At 42.6% G+C, this 20,709-nt stretch overlaps 2 protein-coding genes across 9 annotated transcripts; both read left to right on the top strand.

Moving 5' to 3' along the window:
- Nucleotides 1-253: 253 nt before the first annotated feature.
- On the top strand, nucleotides 254-3,679 carry LOC121180323 (fibrous sheath CABYR-binding protein-like). The gene is made up of 4 exons (XM_041035641.1): nucleotides 254-261; nucleotides 459-1,420; nucleotides 2,460-2,522; nucleotides 2,886-3,679. The coding sequence occupies exons 1-3, from the start codon at nucleotides 254-256 to the stop codon at nucleotides 2,504-2,506; spliced, it is 1,017 nt and encodes a 338-aa protein (XP_040891575.1). The 3' UTR covers nucleotides 2,507-2,522; nucleotides 2,886-3,679.
- A 582-nt stretch (nucleotides 3,680-4,261) lies between these two features.
- elf2b (E74-like factor 2b (ets domain transcription factor)) lies at nucleotides 4,262-20,518 on the top strand. 8 transcript variants are annotated; one of them, XM_041035729.1, is made up of 10 exons: nucleotides 4,262-4,525; nucleotides 10,598-10,760; nucleotides 10,870-11,125; nucleotides 15,469-15,582; nucleotides 16,096-16,284; nucleotides 16,744-16,830; nucleotides 16,916-17,111; nucleotides 17,216-17,620; nucleotides 17,761-17,938; nucleotides 18,363-20,518. In XM_041035729.1, exons 2-10 carry the CDS (start codon nucleotides 10,686-10,688, stop codon nucleotides 18,981-18,983), a joined length of 2,121 nt encoding a protein of 706 aa, XP_040891663.1. In that variant the 5' UTR covers nucleotides 4,262-4,525; nucleotides 10,598-10,685; the 3' UTR covers nucleotides 18,984-20,518. The 8 variants fall into 8 exon arrangements, with proteins under 8 accessions (XP_040891663.1, XP_040891667.1, XP_040891665.1 ...); XM_041035733.1 differs by lacking the exon at nucleotides 4,262-4,525 and adding an exon at nucleotides 7,190-7,475 and having other exon boundaries at nucleotides 10,873-11,125; nucleotides 16,919-17,111; XM_041035731.1 differs by lacking the exon at nucleotides 4,262-4,525 and adding an exon at nucleotides 7,190-7,475 and having other exon boundaries at nucleotides 16,919-17,111.
- The last annotated feature ends 191 nt before the right edge of the window (nucleotides 20,519-20,709 follow it).

The raw sequence follows: 20,709 nt of genomic DNA, 5'->3' as shown, positions 1-20,709 counted from the left end.
ACTCCCATTACATTGTTTACTACCTAGTGAGCAAAATCTGCAAATCCTCTGTGGAGATCACCATTTTAAAAAAAAAGGGCCATCCAGGGTTATTCCATGTGTAAAGAGTGCTCACCAGATACACCATATCTAAGACAACTTTTGTTTCAAGACACTTTTTTTTAAAGTAGAAGGAGCATGAACTGTGCAGGTATTCTCCTGTAGAGCGTTTCCTGAACCTGTGGTGAGTGTAGACCGTCCTCTGATAGACATCATGTCAAGGTAAGTGGACTTTATACAAATCTGTACAGTGTATCACACAGAAAGTAATGTACTGTTCTTCTCTTTACCTCAAGCTCATTTAGAAATTAGAATTAGATTCATAGTGGAGCACAGCAAAGTCTCCATCATACACAAGTTGCAATTTTATTGCATACTGACCATTTGAATGTTGTTTCTGTATAAGATATCTTTCTCAGCCATTACTTTCTGTCCTCCCTCCCTACTTCAGAGTCTATCCCAGATCTGCTCACAGCTGTGAAGATCTTAGCTGGCTCTACAGTTGAGATCGCAGCAGCTTCTGTCGGTGAGACCAGTCTGGTGAAAGCTGCCCGACAAATAGAGGAAGACGGAAAAGGTTCGGACTCTACACTGGAGATCGTAGAACCAGAAGTCCTAGAAGCGACCCCAGAGGTGGTAGCTAAGGAAGCAGCTGAAGAGGCAGCTGTAGCAGTGAGCGAGGAGGAGCTGAAATCTGCAGAGGCTGGTGCTGCTGAGGAAGCGGCTGATGCAGAAGCTGCAGAGGCTCCATCTGCTGAGGAGGTAATTACAGAGGAGACATCTGCTCCTGCTGCAGCAGAAGAAGAGGAAGCAGCTGCATCTCCTCCTGAGGAAGCTGCAGCTTCAGCCCCCACAGTGGAGGAGGTGGGAGAAGTTGAAGATGAGGATCAGGCTCCGGTCCCTGAAGCTGCTCCTGAGGAAGCTGTCTCTTCTACAGAGGCCTCACCTGAAGAAGTAGCTGAGGATGCCACACCTGCTGAGGAGGCCACCATCACTGCTGAAGCTGCCGTGAATGACACATCACCAGATGAGATGGCACCTGCTGCTGAGACATCAGTGGTGGAGGGAGCGGATGAAGCTCCAGCAGAGGAGGCAGCTGAAATTGTGTCAGCACACAGTGAAGCCGCAGCAGCTGTGGACACGACCCAGCTGGCAGCAGCCTCCACTGGAGAAGGTCTGGAAGTTGTTTCAGCCGCCGAACCAGAACCTACATCAGTGGCTCCAGCACATGAGGCAAAGCAATGCCACTCCTGCCACTCCGCTCCTTCAGCTGGAGAGGAGCTGGTGCCAACTGCTGCTTTGGACGAGGAGCTGGTCAGTGAGGGAGCAGTGGATATAACACAAGAGGCCAAAGAGGCGGTGTTACTGGTGGAGGGACAAAGTAAGAACATATAAGTTGCAGTTTTTGAACACCCCATGCCTATTTTAGCATTACCTTTAATTCTACATAATATATATTACATGTCTTTTGTTAAAGCGAAAGCAGGGAAATCAGTATAGTACTTTACTAATTTTTTGTGACTTTATATATAAGTGGAAATAACTTGTAGCCAAACAGAAATGGCCACATTAGTTTGAAATGTTAACCGACATTCATCAGCCCACGTTTTTGCATTTGTCCAGTTTTGATGTTTCTTTGCTCAAACAAGCCTGCGAGACTGAAATGTGGGTCATTCAAATCTAACCACAGTACAGTAATGCCAAACAAGGAATACTTAATTATGAAATTAAAAATAATGCAGATGTAATTCCATATTATGGTCTCGATCTGCATTCCACATTTATATAATGTACCTTTAACCCTGTTTATGCTTGTGTACAAACAGAAAATGAATGACAATATAGATAAACACAGCTGTAATAATAGGTAGGTAAAGGTATAATTGTTGACAGCTACTATAGATTAATACACACTTAAAATGTCCTTTTATAGCAGTGTGTAATGACATGATCATTACACGCTTGTAAAGGGAAGCTTAAAGTAAATTTTCATTATTTTGCCAGGAAGATAGAAGAGTTTGACATTACAAATCCTTTGGTATTTCAGGCACTAGATGGCAGCACAGTAAACAGCAGACACACTGATTTATTGATCACAGATGTAACAAATAACAATAATTACTTAACTGAAGTAATGACAGACATGGATTAATGTATTTTAAAAAAGGATCTTTCAGTTGGAGCTCTGTCACATCCTAAAGATTTTAATCAGACTTTTATGAAAGGGAGGTGCAAAGAACAGATCACCTCATTAAACTTAACCAGCTTGTGGCAAATAAAATAAAAATATTGAGTACACAATGTGGCTAAACTGATAACCACTTTACTGCTGTTCACTTTATCCCTTAGAGAAAAAAAAAGAAAACAGAATCTACACTGTATTTGGCTCTGACCGGATGTATTTCTGTCTATATCCACAGAGCCAAAGGTGTCTGTCTGGACTGTAAAAAGCTGCTCAGTGATGTAATAGTACAGTTAAGAAGGTAATCAGTTAAAAGCAGCACAACTACACACACAGCTGTCTGTGTAGAGCTAGAGACAGTAGAATGGACATCTTCAAGATCAATATTATTCTCAGACAGCTACATTTAAATGAGTTGGTGAGGCCACTGTGACTCATATACACTCTTACACATTTCTTACAGCTCCCCTTAAATCTATCTGCCCCTGACTGAGCAACGTCTGACAGAAAGTGATTAATAATATTTATACGGCTGCACACATATGTAACAAATGTCCATTCTACTCATTCAAACTGTAGGACAAGATAAACATCATACAGTCATGTACATTAAACTAATGAAGTTATACTATACAAAAGTGGTGTTGTGCTTTGTGTGTTGCAGCCACAGAGGCGATGGTGGTGGTGACAGCCCAGTCGTGACCTGACAGACAGTGTGCCTTCCACCACACTCGCCTATCTGTCAATCAAGCCACGATGACACATGAAAACAACACGAACAAGAACTAGTCACAGGTTTAACTAACTAATGTGTCCTTTCTGAAACGTTATCACACAGTTTCTTGTATGTTCTCTTTCTGTTTCTGTTCAATCTGTTTTAGTGTTTGTGAAATGAGTCCCATTATGTCTCACGTCCTCTAGGTGCCACTGTTGCAAAGGTTTTCATGACCGGTTGAATGGAACATAAGTTTCTGCAAAGGTCTTATCAAATACAGTGGAAGCGGTTTGTTGTTATTGTAATGATGTGTTAGCCGACCAATATCTACTAATTCTACCGTGATTTTTAAGTGGCAGTGCACTGAAATGATCACATACAGATATGCATTTTTCTCACTTTTGTCATAGTACAAATGAAGGTGCAGGTATTTAAGCACTGTCAGACCATAAAACTCCCACTATACTTCAAAGTTTTATTAAGTGATGCATTCCTCACAGAAATACCAGTGAAAAATATTGCACCAATGCTGATATTTGCTTTTTGAGGCTGAGATCAGCTGATATCATTAGTATGGCCATATTTTGGTGCATATCTAATTTCTTTTTGTGTGTGTGTGTTATTTTTGTCTCTATTTCACCTTCTGCTACAAATGATTGATAAATAGATTATAAGTTGGTTCAAACTACAGTAACATGTCTCCAGTTCTCTCAGAGTTGCAGATGGATGCTTTGTTTTGATTATATTTGTAGGTACACTGCATAATTGTGCAATTTCCCCATTGTGGGACTATTAAAGGTTTATCTTATCTTAAACTATCATACATTAACTATATATTATATCAATATATTAAGAAGTTAACATAGCCTACCAGTGTTTTTAGTTTCATTCAGTTGTGTCCCTGTTGTCATGAAAATATGTTCACAGACACTTTAAATAAAGTCAATGAATGTATAGACACTAACTCAGTTTTTCTGTGCTTGAAAACATTCTCATGATAACCTGTCCTACTAATCAACAGCTGTGCCTTATTGAATGCTAGTTTACTGACCACTTGGTGGAGACAGATAATAATTATTGGATCATTTATCCAGACATTTCGCTTGTTAGGAGCTTTTCTGAATAACTTCTGACCATTTTCATTGTTTTTATTTATTCGCTGATTAGATTGTGTAAAAGTGTAGGTTTTGTTGTTGTGTTTATTGGTATCTGGTTGTTTATTGTAGTTTAAACTGAAAACATTGGAGAAGAGCAGCCACACGGCGGCTTCTTCAGTCGTTTACTGTCCCACATGAAACACCAGGTAGACCGAGGTCCTGACTCTCCTCTGTCCGCAGCCTGCGCGGCTCCTCATCATGAACACACACAGCTAACGTCGGGTTAGCTAGCGTTACCATTAGCAGCGGGAGTCGTCCGCCCGCAGAGCCGGAGAGCCGTCCGGAGAGGAGGAGAGAGGTTACTGGATGTCACACACACAGACAAACACACATATACACAGAGCAAACTCCCATTAGCCTGTCCGCTAACGTCAGGCTGCTCCGTGTAAACTAAGTTGGTTACCAGTGAGAAGCAAGGAGAAGGATTTCACGGTAAGTGAGCTGACCTGATTAGCCATCATTAGCCACATGGTTTGTTGTGTTTCTTTTCTGACAGCTTGTCTTTTTTTTTTTTTGGTCACAATGCTAACTCAGCAAGCTAACGTTAGCTAAGTTAATGTCAATATTCAGTTTCCCTTTCTGTTCAGCTGTCGCTGGTGTGCGCCGTGCTCTCAGAAATAAATATTCTTGGATTGTGTTTTCCAGCACAACATTTTGCAGTCAGCTAGTTGTACTGTTGTTAAATAACTGCGTGCAAATTTAATAAAAAAAAAAGAGAAAGCTAATGATTCATTGATAAGGTTAGCTGCACTGAAGAGCAAAGGTACCATCGCAGCAGTGAATTCCCCTGTGACAGGCTGTACATGCCTGACATACTCTTTCTGTTCTTTCATAGCTCTGCAGTTGTAAGCAGTGCAAACAGGCGGGCAGCCAGCTGTGTGGCTGTCAGCTGGGGGTTGTAGTCGAAACCAACTTTGATCTTGGACCTGTGTTTAATGTGTCACAGTTATTACCACAAGATCAGTAAGATCAGTAACCACGATCAGTGTCAGCAGCCTGAAATGCTTTGGATGGGTAGCAACTGAGTGCCTGGTATTGTTAGCCTGCAATATGATGTAGTAACAGGTGGTGATAAGTAGGCCATTGATGCTGGTGCCATACTGTCAGCTTGGTAGGACTTGGTTAGTAGTTTCTTCTGTTTTCTCACTGCTTGTTGAAAATTTTGAATTAGTTAACAGCTGGTGTAAAGATTTACTTCCCTCCCTGTGCTACTTTTTGGCATTTGTGTGATTTGGTTTATTGGCAAGTGAATAAACTATGGTATTTTTCTATGATGATGTTTTAAATGTTAATTATTTAGTATAAAAAATGTCAAGTAGCACAGAAAGAATGACAAATGTCCATCAAAATGAAGCTCATAGTGTCTCAAATTTTATTACTTAGCCAACTGGAAAGTGAAACATCATTCAGTGGGATTTGGGGCATTTTAACTGATAAATTACTGAAATAATTAATCATGTTTTAAAATCAGAAATAAGTAATGGTCAGGTATTCATTTAAAACTCAAAAGACTTTCAGGTTGTGATAGATGAAGAACATTGAATATTTCCTCTTGTAATTATCTATATAATGTCCACCTACAGATGGATACCATCTTTGAAAACACTATAAAAAATCACCATCTAATATCCTAGTTTAGCACAATATTCTTTGTTATGTTACAGCTCTGCAGGCTGCTTTGGTTGCTTCTGGAATTTAAAGTTTTGAGTAGTAGAGTGTGTTTTTTTTTTTTTTTTACAGAGGTCAGAGACTTGGATCTGGTGTCTCCAGTATGAGCTGCAGTGTAGTGTGTCTGCTTTGTACTGGTAAATGATTGACCAGACTACCTTTTGCTCAGCCGGCATATCCTGCAGTTGAACTGTGGTCTAAATCGTGAGAGGCCTGTTGAAAAAAGGCCAGACACAGACGCTGAGTGCATGATTGGTTACAGGAGAGGAGGGTGAGTGCTCATAGATGTAAACCACCAAGGTTTGACTTGGATGTTACAAATGGAAACTTGTGTATGTTGAAGAGGGCAGTGGTGCCCATCACATCTTAAAGCTGAAACAATTAGTCAGTCAATAGAGAATTAATCTGCCATTTTTGTGATCAATTAATTGTTGTTTTGCTTTTTTAAAAGCAGAATTCACTGGTTCCAGCTTCTGAGATGTAAATTTGTTCTGGTTTTTCTTTGTGTGCTTTGATATTACACAGAATGGTAGATTAATCACTGATTACAATAATTATTTACAGTCCTGTAATACATTTTATGTGTTTTTACCCTCAAATGCACCTACTTTAAGTAATGTTAGACTGGAATAAAGTGTTTTAACAATGATCACTGGTCACACTATACCAAGCCATATCATGCCATGTGTACAGTGTTCATGCTTCATCTTTGCATGAAGCCATTTGATGGAGGCTGGAAAACATTGTTCATGTTATTTAAAGTGTCAGGGGCAAAGAATAATTTACAGTAACATAATATAGAAGGCCCATTTTACCAAACTTTAGTTTTAGATCGCTGATGCATTTTTTTTTTGTATGTCTGATCATACAGTTTGCTGCCATTGTGGGCTGTTTCCATGATGGGTTCACCCACTCCTCTTTAACATATCACCACTGAGATACTAGACAACACTATACTTAATATTGTAGAAGAAACATTTCAGACATTTCTGGCTTATTTAGACTTATTTTGAAGCCAGACCATTTTTTAACTAATATTTTAAACCCTTCAAAACACTGAAAGTGAGTCACAAGAAACTAACATCAGGATTACTGTTATATTTATTGAGTCACAAGAGAAATAACACAGCTTGAGGACAATGTAATAGTAACTGAGTTACAGTGAAATGTGTGTGTATGGGTTGGGTGGATATCAAGTAAATCCTGCCATGCATTTGCTCATTGTATCATCAGTGTGTGTGTGAGTTGGAGGAGGGCAGGGCACAAGGCAGGGCGTTGTATCTTTACCAGCAGCCCCAGTTTCTTGGAATAAAAGCTCTGTTGTTGAAAGATCATGTGACTGTGACTGTGTGCGTGTGTGTGTGTGTTCCACATTTGTCATGTGATCTGAGCTCAGGGCAGGGTCTGAGAAGTGCTGAGTCGCTCTGAGAGGTTCCTTCAGCCCAGGGAACAGGCAGACAGCGAACATGCAGACAGGGAGAGGAGCTGGACAGCTGGCTGGATGGATGGATAGATGGATGTCAGACAGAGAAGAGGCGTGGGAGAGAGTCAGTCAGACAGACAGAGAGAGACAGAAAGCCCTGTCGCTTTCTCTTACCATGGCAAGACAGCATCTCTCGTTCTTTCATTCTCCTCCTTGTCTCTTTGTGGATTTTTAAACAGCAGACAAGATGTCAGCCTGCACTATGAGTCACGTCGACTTTTCTTTGACAAGGCAAGTTTGTACCTTTTTCCTTTTAGTTTTGATGTGTTTGTTGGGTGGTCGTCGTGGGAAAGTTGGCCTGCCAGGATGACTGTGCTGTATCTTGTGAAGTCTTGAGCCCGATACTGACTCACCATGAAAGAGAGCGTTTGTTATTAAAATCAAGCTGCTTGTCAATGTTAAAATTGAACTGAACAGGTTTTTAGCTAAGACGTGTAGCTGCATCTCTTATCCACAGCTACTTTCATAGCATCAGGAATACCTACAATGCCAAGAATACCAACATGACCAGTCACGTACTGTAAGGAGTGACAGGTCACATTGATGGATGCTTTTAAACTGCAATATTATTAATTCTTTTGCTTGTAGCATGATGAGTATCCGCTGCTAGTTTCCCAGCAGATTGTTGAAATGGTAATAAAACAAGCTCCTGACTCATTTATGTTTGAGCTGAGAAGCGACACGGCAGCCACGTGTTCGCAGGATCCAGCAGGTCTTGTAATACTTGTTTGGATCAACACAACCTGCAAGTCGTGTTTAAGACTCTCAGCTCTGAACACATCTCGTGAATGTGTTTGCTTTTTTGTGTGTGTGCATGCCATTAACCCATTTCAGAACTTTCCCCGTAGTATAAATGTTGTATACTCCATGTGACACTGCACTTTCTGTTATGCAGTTGTTGGAGGATCTGCTTAGGTCCACTTAGATCAGCGTTCTGAAAATAAAGTAGGTCAAAAGTGAGAAGTTTTATCCCAGGCTGATCCTGACTGATCTGTACTGTAATTTAAATTCCAGATCATTCTGTTGACCAACGGAAAACATACAGGACTCTGCACTTTGACACTCCCTTTCACTCAGTCTCTTTGCGTCAGGCTTTAGGAGTTAGATAGACTGGATGGATTACAGAAAGCCAGTGTGTCACAATCTCCAACTCATCCATGAACTTACATAATAACTTCTGTCAGTTTAACGGTAAAATAACGACACGTAGTGCAGCACAGATACACACCTTTCCTTTGTTCGCCTGTTGTTGTGCCAGAGAGCAAAAGGCATGAAACAACAGGTGAAGCTTGAAATATTGTACTCCTTAAAACTGTTAGAGCGGAAGATGAAAAGAAATAGAAACTGGAGAGAGTTGGTTTATTCCTCTGTGGTCTTCATAATTCAGAAAACAAACTTGGTAGCACGGTGTGTCAACCTGTCCTGTTCTGATTTTCTGTGTAGATGAGTGCATGCTGTGTGCGTTTAAATAATTGAACAGAGGGTTTCCATCTGAGCAGATAGCATGCTGGTCTCAGTAGCGGAGGGAACACTGGCACAGCATGGTTCATCCATTATATAGTAGTTAGAGTAACCGAGCATGTGCTCATACACACTCTGTGAAAGGACGTAGTATGGCCAGGCTGTTTCAGTAGGTTTGTACAAAAATTTAAAAAAAATGCCCTGGATCATCCAAGGATTTTATATTGTGTTCTTGGTATTTTTCAATATGCTGCTGCTTTTGCAATGAAAAATGTTGAGAACTTGGAGTGTCAGTGAGAACGAGTCATTCCTAATCCTTGTCTTTGAGCCTACAGAGGAATTTTAAGAATTTTTCTGTAGGATTATCTTTAAGCAGAAGGCGGCCACCCTGGGCTGTACGAGTGGGGAGATGTGCTGTGGCTGAGGAGAAGGAGAAGGGTGCAGTATGCTTCAGATGAAGTAGTTTGCTCAAGTGTTGTCTGAACACATCTAAAGGCAGAAGTTTGTATAGCTGTTCTGAACAGCCACACTTGAAGCCAGAGTGAAAAGTCACAGAGGGGTTAGAGATGTGAGGATTGGACTAACAGGAATAGTGATGCACACCTTTAGACGATCTCTCCTCATTAAAGATGTTGTATTTGCTTTTCCACGTGAAAAGTGGTGGCAGTAGTTGTGTGAAGACTTTAAAAAAAAAAAGAGAGAGCTTGCAGGGAGAAATTCAGGCCCTGTCACCTCCACACACTCGACCAGACGCTGCTTGAAGCGTTCTAAACCCCGTCCCCTTTAGGTAATAAATGTTCCCTGGCCTTGGAGGTAATGCTGGTTTAGGTTACTACTGTAGTAGGTTAATTATCTGTATATACTAATATGTGTATCTTAGTGAAAGTTTGAGCAGACAATCACACATTTGCTTTTGTGTTTCTGGTTCTGTAGAGGACGAGAAAAGACACCACCCCTCATATTCTTGACAAATGGAAAATTACAAACCCACATACAATGATGTTCTAAGGGATTTAGTGAATGGTTACTTCTAATGTTTACTGTCACCTTAAGTCATATTTTATTCTTCTTCATTCCATTTTGAAACGTGCATATTCACCACTGGAAAAAATGCATCAAATTCCAGTAGGTCAGTGGCCAAGAAAGCCCTGGTAACACTGAGCAAAGAGTGGGTGGAGCATCACTTTAAACGGTGTCATGCTGTGTGTGTGCGTGTGTGTGTGTGTGTGTGTGTGTGTGTGTGTGTGTGTGTGTGTGTGTGTGTGTGTGTGTGTGTGTGTATGTGTATCTGACTCTCTCTCCATGCTCCGGACTTTCCTTTGTCTTGTATCCTATTGTCGCCACACAGAGCAGCACTGAACAGGAACTGAAAGCCCCGTGGTTCTTAGCAACTGTTACCATGGCTTCAATCCACCCTGCCTCAATATTTCACTGGACACTGTGTGCGTGTTTTTGAGGGAATGACTTGGCTTCCTGTCAGGGCATTTCTTCCTGTAATAGCAGACAGGCACTTCCTGCACGCCAAAGCCAGAAGGGAAGAGATGAAGGAGATGCAAGAGATCTCAGGCCCTTGATGAGGCCTGGGATTACAGTCGGGACATATGGAGGAGGGTGTAGTTAGCTTTTCGTCGTATTACTTATATTTTGCAAAGAATTGTTCAGGTTGTTAAGTGTGAGAAATCAGGATTTGCCACTGCTTCAGTAACCCCTTCTTTCTTTGCAGTAAAGTATCTGGACTTCATGATACTTTGAAGGAACTCTGAAACTGTCAGGCATTCGCTGTTTTGATCACAGTGAACAGGGAATTAAATCTGATCATATGTTACTGCTGTGTTACAGAGTTTGTTGTTTTCAACAGAGTTTTATTTACCGAGTGCTTCTCATCTCTCCAGGGGCTGTTGTTCGCCACGCAGGTGGAGGCCACCAGACAGAGCAGCTGTGGCGAATCGTTGGCTGTGTGATCCCCCAGGAGCATGAGTCATGACCTCAGTGGTGCTGGTCGACACTGGCGGGACAGTGGTGGAGTATGTCGCAGCTGAAGAGGACCCCCAGCAGGTGGGTGGGACACAGACACAAGCAGAAATACACTGGCCTCTTATCTTATCTCTGAACCTCCTGTTTTTGACTGTCTCACTCTCTTCCATCCCCGACTCCCTTTCCACAGCAGGAGGGAGAGTGTGACGTGGATCTGGAGCTGGAAGGAGAGGTGGAAGGCGAGTGCGAAGCTGAGGAGGCTTATGAAGAGGTTCAAGACAGAGGGGAGGCCGAGGACTACCCAGCAGTCATAGTGGAGGAGGTACCTGGTGCCAGCCTGATCGAGGGGCAAGGTTACTCAGCCCAGGTTTTGGTGTGTGATGACGAGGCGTACCTGATGCAGGAAGTGGGCGATGAGCAGGAAGTGGAGACAGAAGGGGAGGCAGGTGAGGTATTAATACACGTGCATTTATCAGAAATTAGATTTAATGCATACCTCATAACCTCCTTTTTGCAGATGACTATCACACAGTCTCTGTTACAAGATCATTGCATTTACACCCTGCTGCACAGACTGCCCAGAATCTGATTTACCCTTTTACCTGACGACCTAAGAAATTTGGCTCATGTTTCTTTTCTATATCCTGTTTCCATTGTTGATGCACGGTTCCCATTTCCACTGGGCCCCTAAGGTTTCATAATGTCAGGAAAAAGAAACTTTACCTGCTGTTGTACATTAAGGGGCTGCGTGTTTTCTTTTTTATTAACCTGTCCGACATATTTTTGATATACTGTCTTTGTAGTGTGCCTGTGCCTTTTTCTTTCCACTGTTAACAGTTTTTTGCCGCCTCCTGCATTTCTTTAGTTCATCTCTGCTTTCTCTGTCTCCGCCCCCCTGTATTCAAAGCTTCTTGGGCTGATGCATTTTTAGGTGAATTTTTTCTTGTGTATTATAGAGTTTAGGGAATGTACTGAACATTTTGTGAGTTCACATGAATTTAAATCAAAGATCCACAGGTTTGGTTTATTAAGTCAAGCCTGGCAAGTATTGCTTTTGTTTGTTGTGGCTCAAATTGGGCATATTTGTGACATGATTCAGTGACACAATGCAGACCTCTGTGTCCGCACACTGCCACCTTGTGGATGTCACTACTTCATGAACAGCAAATGTATCCAGTGTTTTCTCAGAGATCATCCATTAATCCCTTTTTAATGGTTACTATTCTGTGATTCACTGGAGTGTTCATAAGTATGAAGCAGGCTGAAAGACAGAGGCAAAATAAATTTGAACCTGTGGACACTGTACTCGTTCACTCCGTCCCCAAATTACATCTCTAAGCCCCGTTTACACGGCATCTAAATGAGCAGGATCAAGAATTTATCATTTATCATACAAATGTTTTTCATCACTACAGAGCTTTGCACATCCTGTCTGCTTGGATGAATTTGGGGGGAAAAAAGGATTTACCTATAAAATGTATTTTTAAGCCTGGTGCTAAATGGACAGTGTGTTGTCTGCAGCTCAAGGATAAAGTGATTTTATTTGTTGGAGCAAGTAACTGAAGATGTATTGGTACGGGGTACCCACCACGGATTACCTGTCACAGTTGAGAAGTGTGTGTTCAAAGTGAACATAAACATAATTGTTGTCTTTTCTTAGAATTTATTACATTGTATTTCCCATAGAGACAAAAAGACAACAACATGACACTTAAACCTGAAGAATGGAAATAATAATGACAAACACTGAAATTGATAAATGTATTAATTTGTAGGAGAGCATTTGACTTACATTAAAAACCCATTAAAAGTAATTTAAATCAGTTAAAAGGCAACAAAACACATGCTGTGAGGAAGTAATCCTAGTCCATGGTGTAAACAGAGCAACAAGCACAAGTAATCAGTTGCAAAACATTTGTGTTGTTCATTGTTTTGGAAAGAGTTGGTTTAGATGCCACTGTCTTGTTTATAGCTCCTAACAGTCATTTCGTTGTGCAGACTGTAGCTTTGTTGTGTAATAATAAGATTTATTTGTCCAGTGCGTGTATAAAAAAACAAAAAAACAAAACAGTCATCATGGTACCGCTTTATTTGACGTACTCGCTACGCAGGAGAGGGGAGGGCGAAGGAAGGATTTCCTGTGTCGGCGGCGGAGGGATACATTTCAGCCGCCGTAACGTGTCTCGTTGAAATCGAGGAGATTTCCCATTAGCGGCGGAGTGATCTGAGCTAGTAGCTTCCCATACAATTCAGTGAGAAGTCAATGTGAATCTGCAGCAAGGGGAAAACATGGCGACTTCACAGCATGAGGGGCACGCAAACCAACTCGATCTGCTCATCAGAGCCGGTAACGTAACTTTATGTAGTCATAATCCCGGCAGCGGAGATAACGTTTACGCGCGGCTTGCGTTTTAAACGTCGCCCGCTGCGCCTCAGTCCGCAGAGGAGTGTGCTGAAGTAATGGAGGGCAATCAGGAAGTGATCACCTTGGTAGCAACCTGCATGGCGTTGCTACACGGTTTATCAGACCGGGTGTAAGAGGGGAAAAACTTTCGCAGAGGCTTCCAGGCTGCACGGTCAGATGGTTATCTGCACGAAGTGTGTTTTGCATGTAGGAGCAGACTTTTCTCACCGCGGCGGGCTGTAGAATAACGGTTAGCAGATCGGCTGTGCACAACCAGGAAGTGTAAAGATGTTGTCTTTCCTACGTCTTTGCCACGCTGTCTGAGTCGGAAGGACATGTGGGTTTATTTTTACTAGCATAAACCTGGTACACGCCGTCACATATCACCTTCCTTAGTGTTGTGATTTACGTGTATCTTAGTATTTGACCGCGTCTGGCTTTAGTTTGTTCCTTTTATTGAAATAAGCTGCAGTAATAGTCTTCTTTCTGAACAACAGTCCATTAGCCCGAAAAGATAATTTTGTAATTTAGTATTTTGTAATTTTCAGCTTTTGCGAGCTCAGAGTACACATTTTCTGTGTCAGAGGCTGTGATATGTTTTTTTGGATGGTTTCCGTTATCGTGTTGTGCTCTGTGTGACTGAAGCGTGGGACGGCCTGGCTCACTCGCTTTCTTCCCCTGTACTTGTTTCAAGTGCGGCTCCGGCCATCGACCATACCGGCCCGCAGATACACAGCTTATCTGATCTGATCCGTGTGTTAACCGTTTCTGTGAATGCACGGTGTGCTGTGAAAGCACTGCTTCGTTCCCACTTCAGTTTAATCGCAATATTCAAAGTATTTTTGTCTCATTTCGATGGCGGAAGCATTGTTTATGTGAGGAGGTGGGGCGGGCCTTTGATCGACTTGCCCGTTAGTCCAATAACATGCGGCGTACTTTAAAACATCAGCAGGCGTCCAATCGGATTTCACCGGGGGCGGGCTGTTAATCGGAGAATGAGCCAATAGAAGGTGAGGCGGGTGTTGAGTGACAAGAGGATTTGTGAGCTTCTTCGAAGAGAACTGGAGGGAAAGGATGAGAAGTGTAAACACGGAAGTCATCAGAGCCAGCACTACTTTTTGTCGGACTTGCTGCTATTCTTGGCGCCTATCCATAGTAGTAAAGGTTTATAATAGACATTTTCTTAACTTTTAAAATTGTTGCACTGCTTTGTCCCACTCACAGTTCTCATTTAGTCTTTGTATTTTTTTTTTTAATTCAATAATTGAGGATAAATCACAACCCCAACAATTTAGACGTACATGAAATGGCCATAGTTTCCATATATGCTTATGTAGGTCATGCCCAGCTGCAGCTTTCTGACCTCACACCTTTTGGTGGTCTTATTACAGCACAGCTGCCTGGTTTCAAGGGCAGCTCAGCCGGCTATAGGGTCTCTGCTGTGATGGCTACCAGCATGTCCTGTTGTTTGCGAGAGAGACTGAATGAGCAGGACAAGCTAAAGATAGCCCATTTCTCTGCCCTATGCAGTGCCCGTTGCCTCGGTCAGATAGCCAAACATGGACAGGGCAGGGTGGAACAGGAGCTCGTGTTTCCCACCACTGATTGACAACAACAGCAGGTGCCCTGAGTTTCTTCTCAGGGTCCCGGTGTCCCACGTACCATTTCTTTTACAACTGGCTGAATTCCATTTTGGAGTTAAACAGCATTGTGTCTTGCCATAAGTGACAGTAAACATGTACTACATTCAGAGTTCTAACTGTGCATGCATATGTTAAAGGGCAGCTGTAAGTGTAGTTTGTTTTTGTTTGTTTCTTTTCTCCCTCTCTAAATGTTTCCTCAAATCAGTGTCCAGTATTCTTAAACAATTTTAGCAAAGGTGTAGGATGAAAAAAAAGTTAAGATAGCTAGGTCAACAACTGCAAAGAGGCAGGAAAATAAAGACATTTCACTGTGAAGGCTGCACCTGTCATCAGGTCTTACTGTGTGTGGTTCATAGTGAATGTGTTGACTTCTGAAAATGAAAATAGTGATTGGGTTTTTCCACTAGGGGGCGCCATGTAGTTGCATGTTGTTTGCAGCATTTGCATCGTTGTTTTAATGATGTGAAAGTAGGCAAATAGTTGTTAAAACATTTATTCTTTTTTGTTTGGGATTTTATTGGAAAATTATTAAGATGACCATGTAAATACAGAATTTGTGCCTTTTAATACAACTAAATATGTGGCAGCAAGGTGGACTAGTCTGAAGGGTCTTTGAATAGACTGATTTTCCTTGTGGGAATTAATGAAGTTGTGTTCTGGTGAAACAAGCTCCACTGGGCCCAACCAGTAACTTTTATTTTCCCTGAACCATTTGCCAAATGATTATGTGTGTGTGTTACAGTGGAGGCTTCTGTCCATGGCACCAGTGTCCACTGCTCTGACAAGACCATTGAGGCTGCAGAGGCTCTGCTACATATGGATTCACCTTCCAGCCTGAGAGAGGACCGGAGCCCAGGTAACACACACAAGCTAATAAAACAGTAAAACACATATTTACACAATTTAGGAATAACTTACACTTGAAGTCCATGTTTGTAATGTTTCCTAAATAAGATGGTGTGGTACAGTATAGTTAAATAATGAAATGTGGTTGGACAGTGATATTTTTGCTGTGGTTTGAACAATTTTGTGTATTTCCTCTTAAATATTTCTTAAAGCTCCTAAATATAGTTCTGAGGAGGTTTCCCAACCCCTACAGAAAATCCCAGGAATTCTTTAGTCTGTTTTCTTTACTTTTATGAATGATCCCAAACCATAAGTATTAGTTAACCAAGCAGATCCTTGTTGGTACAGAGCACCTGGTTTTTCATCCCCACAGGAAGTTTTTACTTCTTTAAGAACTAACAAAGTGTCATAGTCGACCAAACTCTTATCAAAACTTTACAATACAGCCTCAAAGCAAATTCTACTTCTTCCCTCTTTCCCCTTTCCCCTTTCTCCCCCTTTCCCCTCTCTCTCCTCCATCTAGAAGCTTTTGTCCCGCCGTGCGTAGCTACGCCAGACTTCCTCCACGCTGCCATGCGTCCGGACATGATTACAGAGACAGAGGTGGAAATATCGACAGAGGACTGCTGCGAGGAGGAAGACGAGGAGATGGTCACTCTGCTGGAGGATCCAGAACCAGAACCTGACCATGAGCCTGTCAGGAAGAGGAGAGGTAGACAAAAACATCATGAAGTCTGTGGTTTGTGTTTTTTGCCAACACAAAATTAATCTGGAAAGCGAGTTCCCAGCTCTTCAAAGCTGCGGAAAAGCCTATAAAAATGTTTAAAACCTTCATTTCATGCCGTTGTAGACCCACTATCAGCACCATATTGTGAGAATGGGGGGTGTTAAGCTTTGGGAATAGGAAAAAACTATGTTTTGATTGTTTCAGACCAAGTTTGAAATGGGAAGCATCTGTGAGTTCTGTCATTAACCTCACAAGCCAGGCCACAGAGCTCAAACCAAAACCACAAGTTGCTGTTAATTACACTGAACCACACAATCCAAGAGCACCACCTAGTGGTGGACTTTTACTGTTGGGGTCTCAACTGAGCATCATAGGTCAGTGATATCAGGATCTACTAAACTGAAACGAATAATTAAGTCCTGTTTTTAAATGTTTCTTTTGTAGCTGGACGAAAACCAAAGACACATCAGTCCGCTATTTCCAACGGCTCCCCAGACCTCGGCATTAAGAAGAAACCCAGAGAGGGCAAAGGTATTTCATTGTAGTAATGTCCAGCTGTTGTTTTTACTGTGTTGTGCTCTGGTAAAGATGGATCAGCGTTTCCTTTGATCACCAGCAGGGAGCACCACCTACCTATGGGAGTTCCTGCTGGACCTCCTCCAGGACAAGAACACCTGTCCCAGGTACATCAAGTGGACTCAGAGGGAGAAGGGCATCTTCAAGCTGGTCGACTCAAAGGCCGTGTCCAAGCTGTGGGGCAAGCACAAGAACAAGCCAGACATGAACTATGAGACCATGGGACGGGCACTCAGGTGAGGAGTGGTGTGAGTCTGTGATTTTTGTGTGTGAAACTAAGGGAGACTTCAGATTGTTTTTCAGTCAACATCATAACCTTCAATGATCCTGTCTCCCTCAGATATTACTACCAGCGCGGCATCCTTGCCAAAGTAGAGGGCCAGCGGCTGGTTTACCAGTTCAAAGAGATGCCCAAAAACATTGTCATCATCGACGACGACAAGGCAGACATGGCCGCCCCTGACGACCTGATCGGCTCAGACGCGTCCTATGAGCGTGTGCCGCCACCCCCAGACATGCTGCTCCAGGCGACCGAGATATCGTCCTCCAAGAAACCCAACATCCTGCGGGGAGGGAACAGAGCCAACGTGGTCCAGGCTCCTCTCGCTACAGGGAGTAAGACGGTGGCAGGGGGTGGCGCGGTGGCGGCAGGAGTTCCACGAATAGTGGCGGTTTCTGCAGCACCAGATGGCAGTCAGACCCAGCAGTCCCACACAGCTATCATCCCTAACGCCACCGGGCCCAGGTTAGACTCCTGCTGTTTGATGAGGACCTTCAGTTTGGACCTTAAAGGGTCATCAGTGGAGCTGATGCAAATGTTGGCATTTCTCCCCAACAGTAAGTACTAACTCTTGACTCTTATGCTGTCTAATCTGTCGTCTGCAGGACGGTGAGGGTGGCTATGCAGGTACCCGTAGTCATGACAACATCACTGGGTCAGAAGATCTCTACGGTCGCTGTTCAGCAGCCGGCAGGAACAACGGGGGCAGCCGGGCACACCACCCTCCTCACCAACACTTCTGCTATCGGTGCTGCTGCTGGTAGCACCAACTCGCAACAGAAGGTTTGTACACGTGGAAACTCAGTCACTTACATGCATGTTTGCATATTACAGCAGGGTATCTGCACCGCTGCTAGCTGCAGCAGCTAGGACACTCATTGTCATCATTTTTGAGCTAATTAATCCATCTGTCCATTTAATGCTGCTTTTCTGGGTCCAGGTCACATTCATTTCATTGATTATGTTATTGGGAGTTACTGTTATAGACTGCGGTGCAGTATTGATAAAAAAATATTTAGGACTATATTAATCATTCTGTCCGGCATCTAAAAGATCTTAAAGTCTTAATTAGAAGGTCTTAAATGTATTTAGGTGAACCCTGGGGAAACCTTGTACAGGCTTATAGATCAATTAAGAGAGTTGTTTAAACACAGCGTCCGTGGTTTGTAGTTCTTCTTGTCAACATGCTAAAAAATGTTTTGTGTAGGTTGTGATCCAAACCATCCCCACCATGGTCCCAGCCACAGCGGAGAACGGAGACAAGATCACCGTCCAGCTGGCTAAGATCATCACAATCCCAGCCCACCAGTTAGCTCAGTGTCAGCTCCAGACCCCCAGCGGCACAAACAAGCCCAGTGTCGGAGCTTCCCCGGCGGGCATCAGCCTCCTCGGGAGCCCCCTTACAGTCCGGACCCTGGCTCCAGTCAGCGTCGCCCCGGGAACGCAAGTGATGCGACTCACCGTGCCGACGCAGGCGCAACAACAGACTCTGGTAGTTTCGCAGCCGGGAAACATCGGCAGCGGGGCAGGGGTGGTAACGGTATCAACAGCCAATCAGACGATGACGGCACAACCCCGCATCATTAGTGGTGTCATTAATGGCTCGGAGCTGGTTATAGGAGCGCCAGCCAGCGGAGGAGTCGCAGTGGACAAGCTGAAGGCTACGGGAGTTCAGGTCCAAGCCGTGCAGGTACCGGTGGCAGTCCAACAGAACCAGGCGAGCCCCAAAACTGTCCAAAACATCCAGTCGGAGGCCGTGGACGCTGAGGTGGTAATCAAACTGGAAACCCCCAATGTGACGATAAAAACAGAGGAGCCGGAGTGTTGAAAGGTCTCTCTGCAGGAGAGGGTTAGCTTGTACATGTCTGAAGTCATTTTTACTCTTGTAATAACCAGCAGCAGTCTGTGAGACTTTAAAGACTCCTGATGACCCGTTTTTAGTCCTCACCCTGTCTTCACGGTCTCCCTGTTGTTGCCTAGGACTTAAACCGAACTAAGCAGGTCTCCCTCACAAGCACACTGAAACCTCTCAGTGTTGTGTTCGGAGCTCAGACTGCACCCCCCCCCCCCCCAGCATAGGAATACTCGCAGACTTCAAAGGGAGTTGTTGGGAAAGGTGACGGGACCAACCTTCATCACTACAATTTATGCCTTCTAAATGGATCGCCATCACTGACGCAAATCGGGAAAACCTTGAAAATATATATACATATATATATACACAAAAAGCTGAAACACTACAAATTGAGGCAAATAATTACAACCAACCAAAATGTGAACTGTTGAATAAAACAAACAAACAAAGCGTTGAGGTGTAAAGAAACTTTTTTAGACAGCATTTTTCCAGTTTTGCCTCGATGGTAAACCCAGCAACTTATTATTATTATTTGTTTTTGGTTTTTTTTTTACTAATATCACTGTGCAGATCAAGTGTGGGTGGTGCTATGACAGAGAGAGAGAAAGAGAGAGAGAGAGAGAGAGAGAGAGAGAGAGAGGAGTTAAAAGAAGGAACGATATCGGACAGAAAATGGTTGTGTATGTACATATTTATATATATCTCTACTATACAGTTTATGGAGCTAAAGTAAACAGAACAGCCTTAGATTTTAATTTGAATTTTTTTTTTTCATGTATTGTCTGAACAGTAAGCTGATATTTGTTTTTGTGTTTTGATACCTTGTACCAAGCACAGTATTAATGAAACTAGGGGATCTAATATTTGTTTTATCATTAGTTCCTCTGTCTCCATCAGGCTGTTAATACTCACATAGAGAAACAGTAACTGCAGTGTGTCTTCCAGCATCTAGGAAAATCCCAGAGCTTGAATTTCACATTTATTTGATAGGAGGATCTTGGCTATTTTTTTTTTTTTTTGGTTTTGTTTTTGCTCTCCTCTTCACAACCCTGCACAGTGTGGCTGCATGGAAATGCAAAGAATGTGACCCAGAGTCGGTGCATGCTGCCATGTCTCGGAAAGAAAAGAATCCAAATAGTAAAAGCAATGTCTGTAAACCCAGAGATCCCAAACGAAATCAAGCAGTTTTTTTTTTAAAGAGAGGCATTGAAAATCAGATTTATGCAAAATGGCTGCAAAAAATATCAAACCACTGTGGATCCCAGGTCACTTTACTGAACCCCTAAAAACAGTTTGCCAGAATAGTCTGTGCCATTTTGGCCCTACATTTCATTACTTTATTTTATTTTTATCTAAAAAGAGGGATGATAGAGAGAAAGATGTTTGTGTTCAGACTGAACTGTTTGTATATTCAACATTTGAAGTATATTCTATTTTGTTGTACTCTTGTTTCAAAGTGTATTAAAGTAGATTTTACTGAAATATAAAAAGACATTTGTTAAGTTTCACACTGAAGCTGATGTGAATGTGTGCTCCAGATTCACTGCATGGGATTTAACTTAATTTGGCCCGCTTCTAAAAATGATTGTTACCTTTTCATAGATAGGCTTCGTTATTTTCTCCAAACCTGCACATAACAGCAAGATAAAACAGTGGTGGCCTAGATTTATTTATAAAACCAAATCAGAATGGCACTTAC

Source organism: Toxotes jaculatrix, chromosome 4 (genome assembly GCF_017976425.1).
Source record: "Toxotes jaculatrix isolate fToxJac2 chromosome 4, fToxJac2.pri, whole genome shotgun sequence".
NCBI classification, from domain to species: Eukaryota; Metazoa; Chordata; class Actinopteri; family Toxotidae; genus Toxotes; species Toxotes jaculatrix.
Note: the sequence above shows the minus strand (reverse complement) of the source record. Positions and strands in the feature narration are given on the sequence as shown.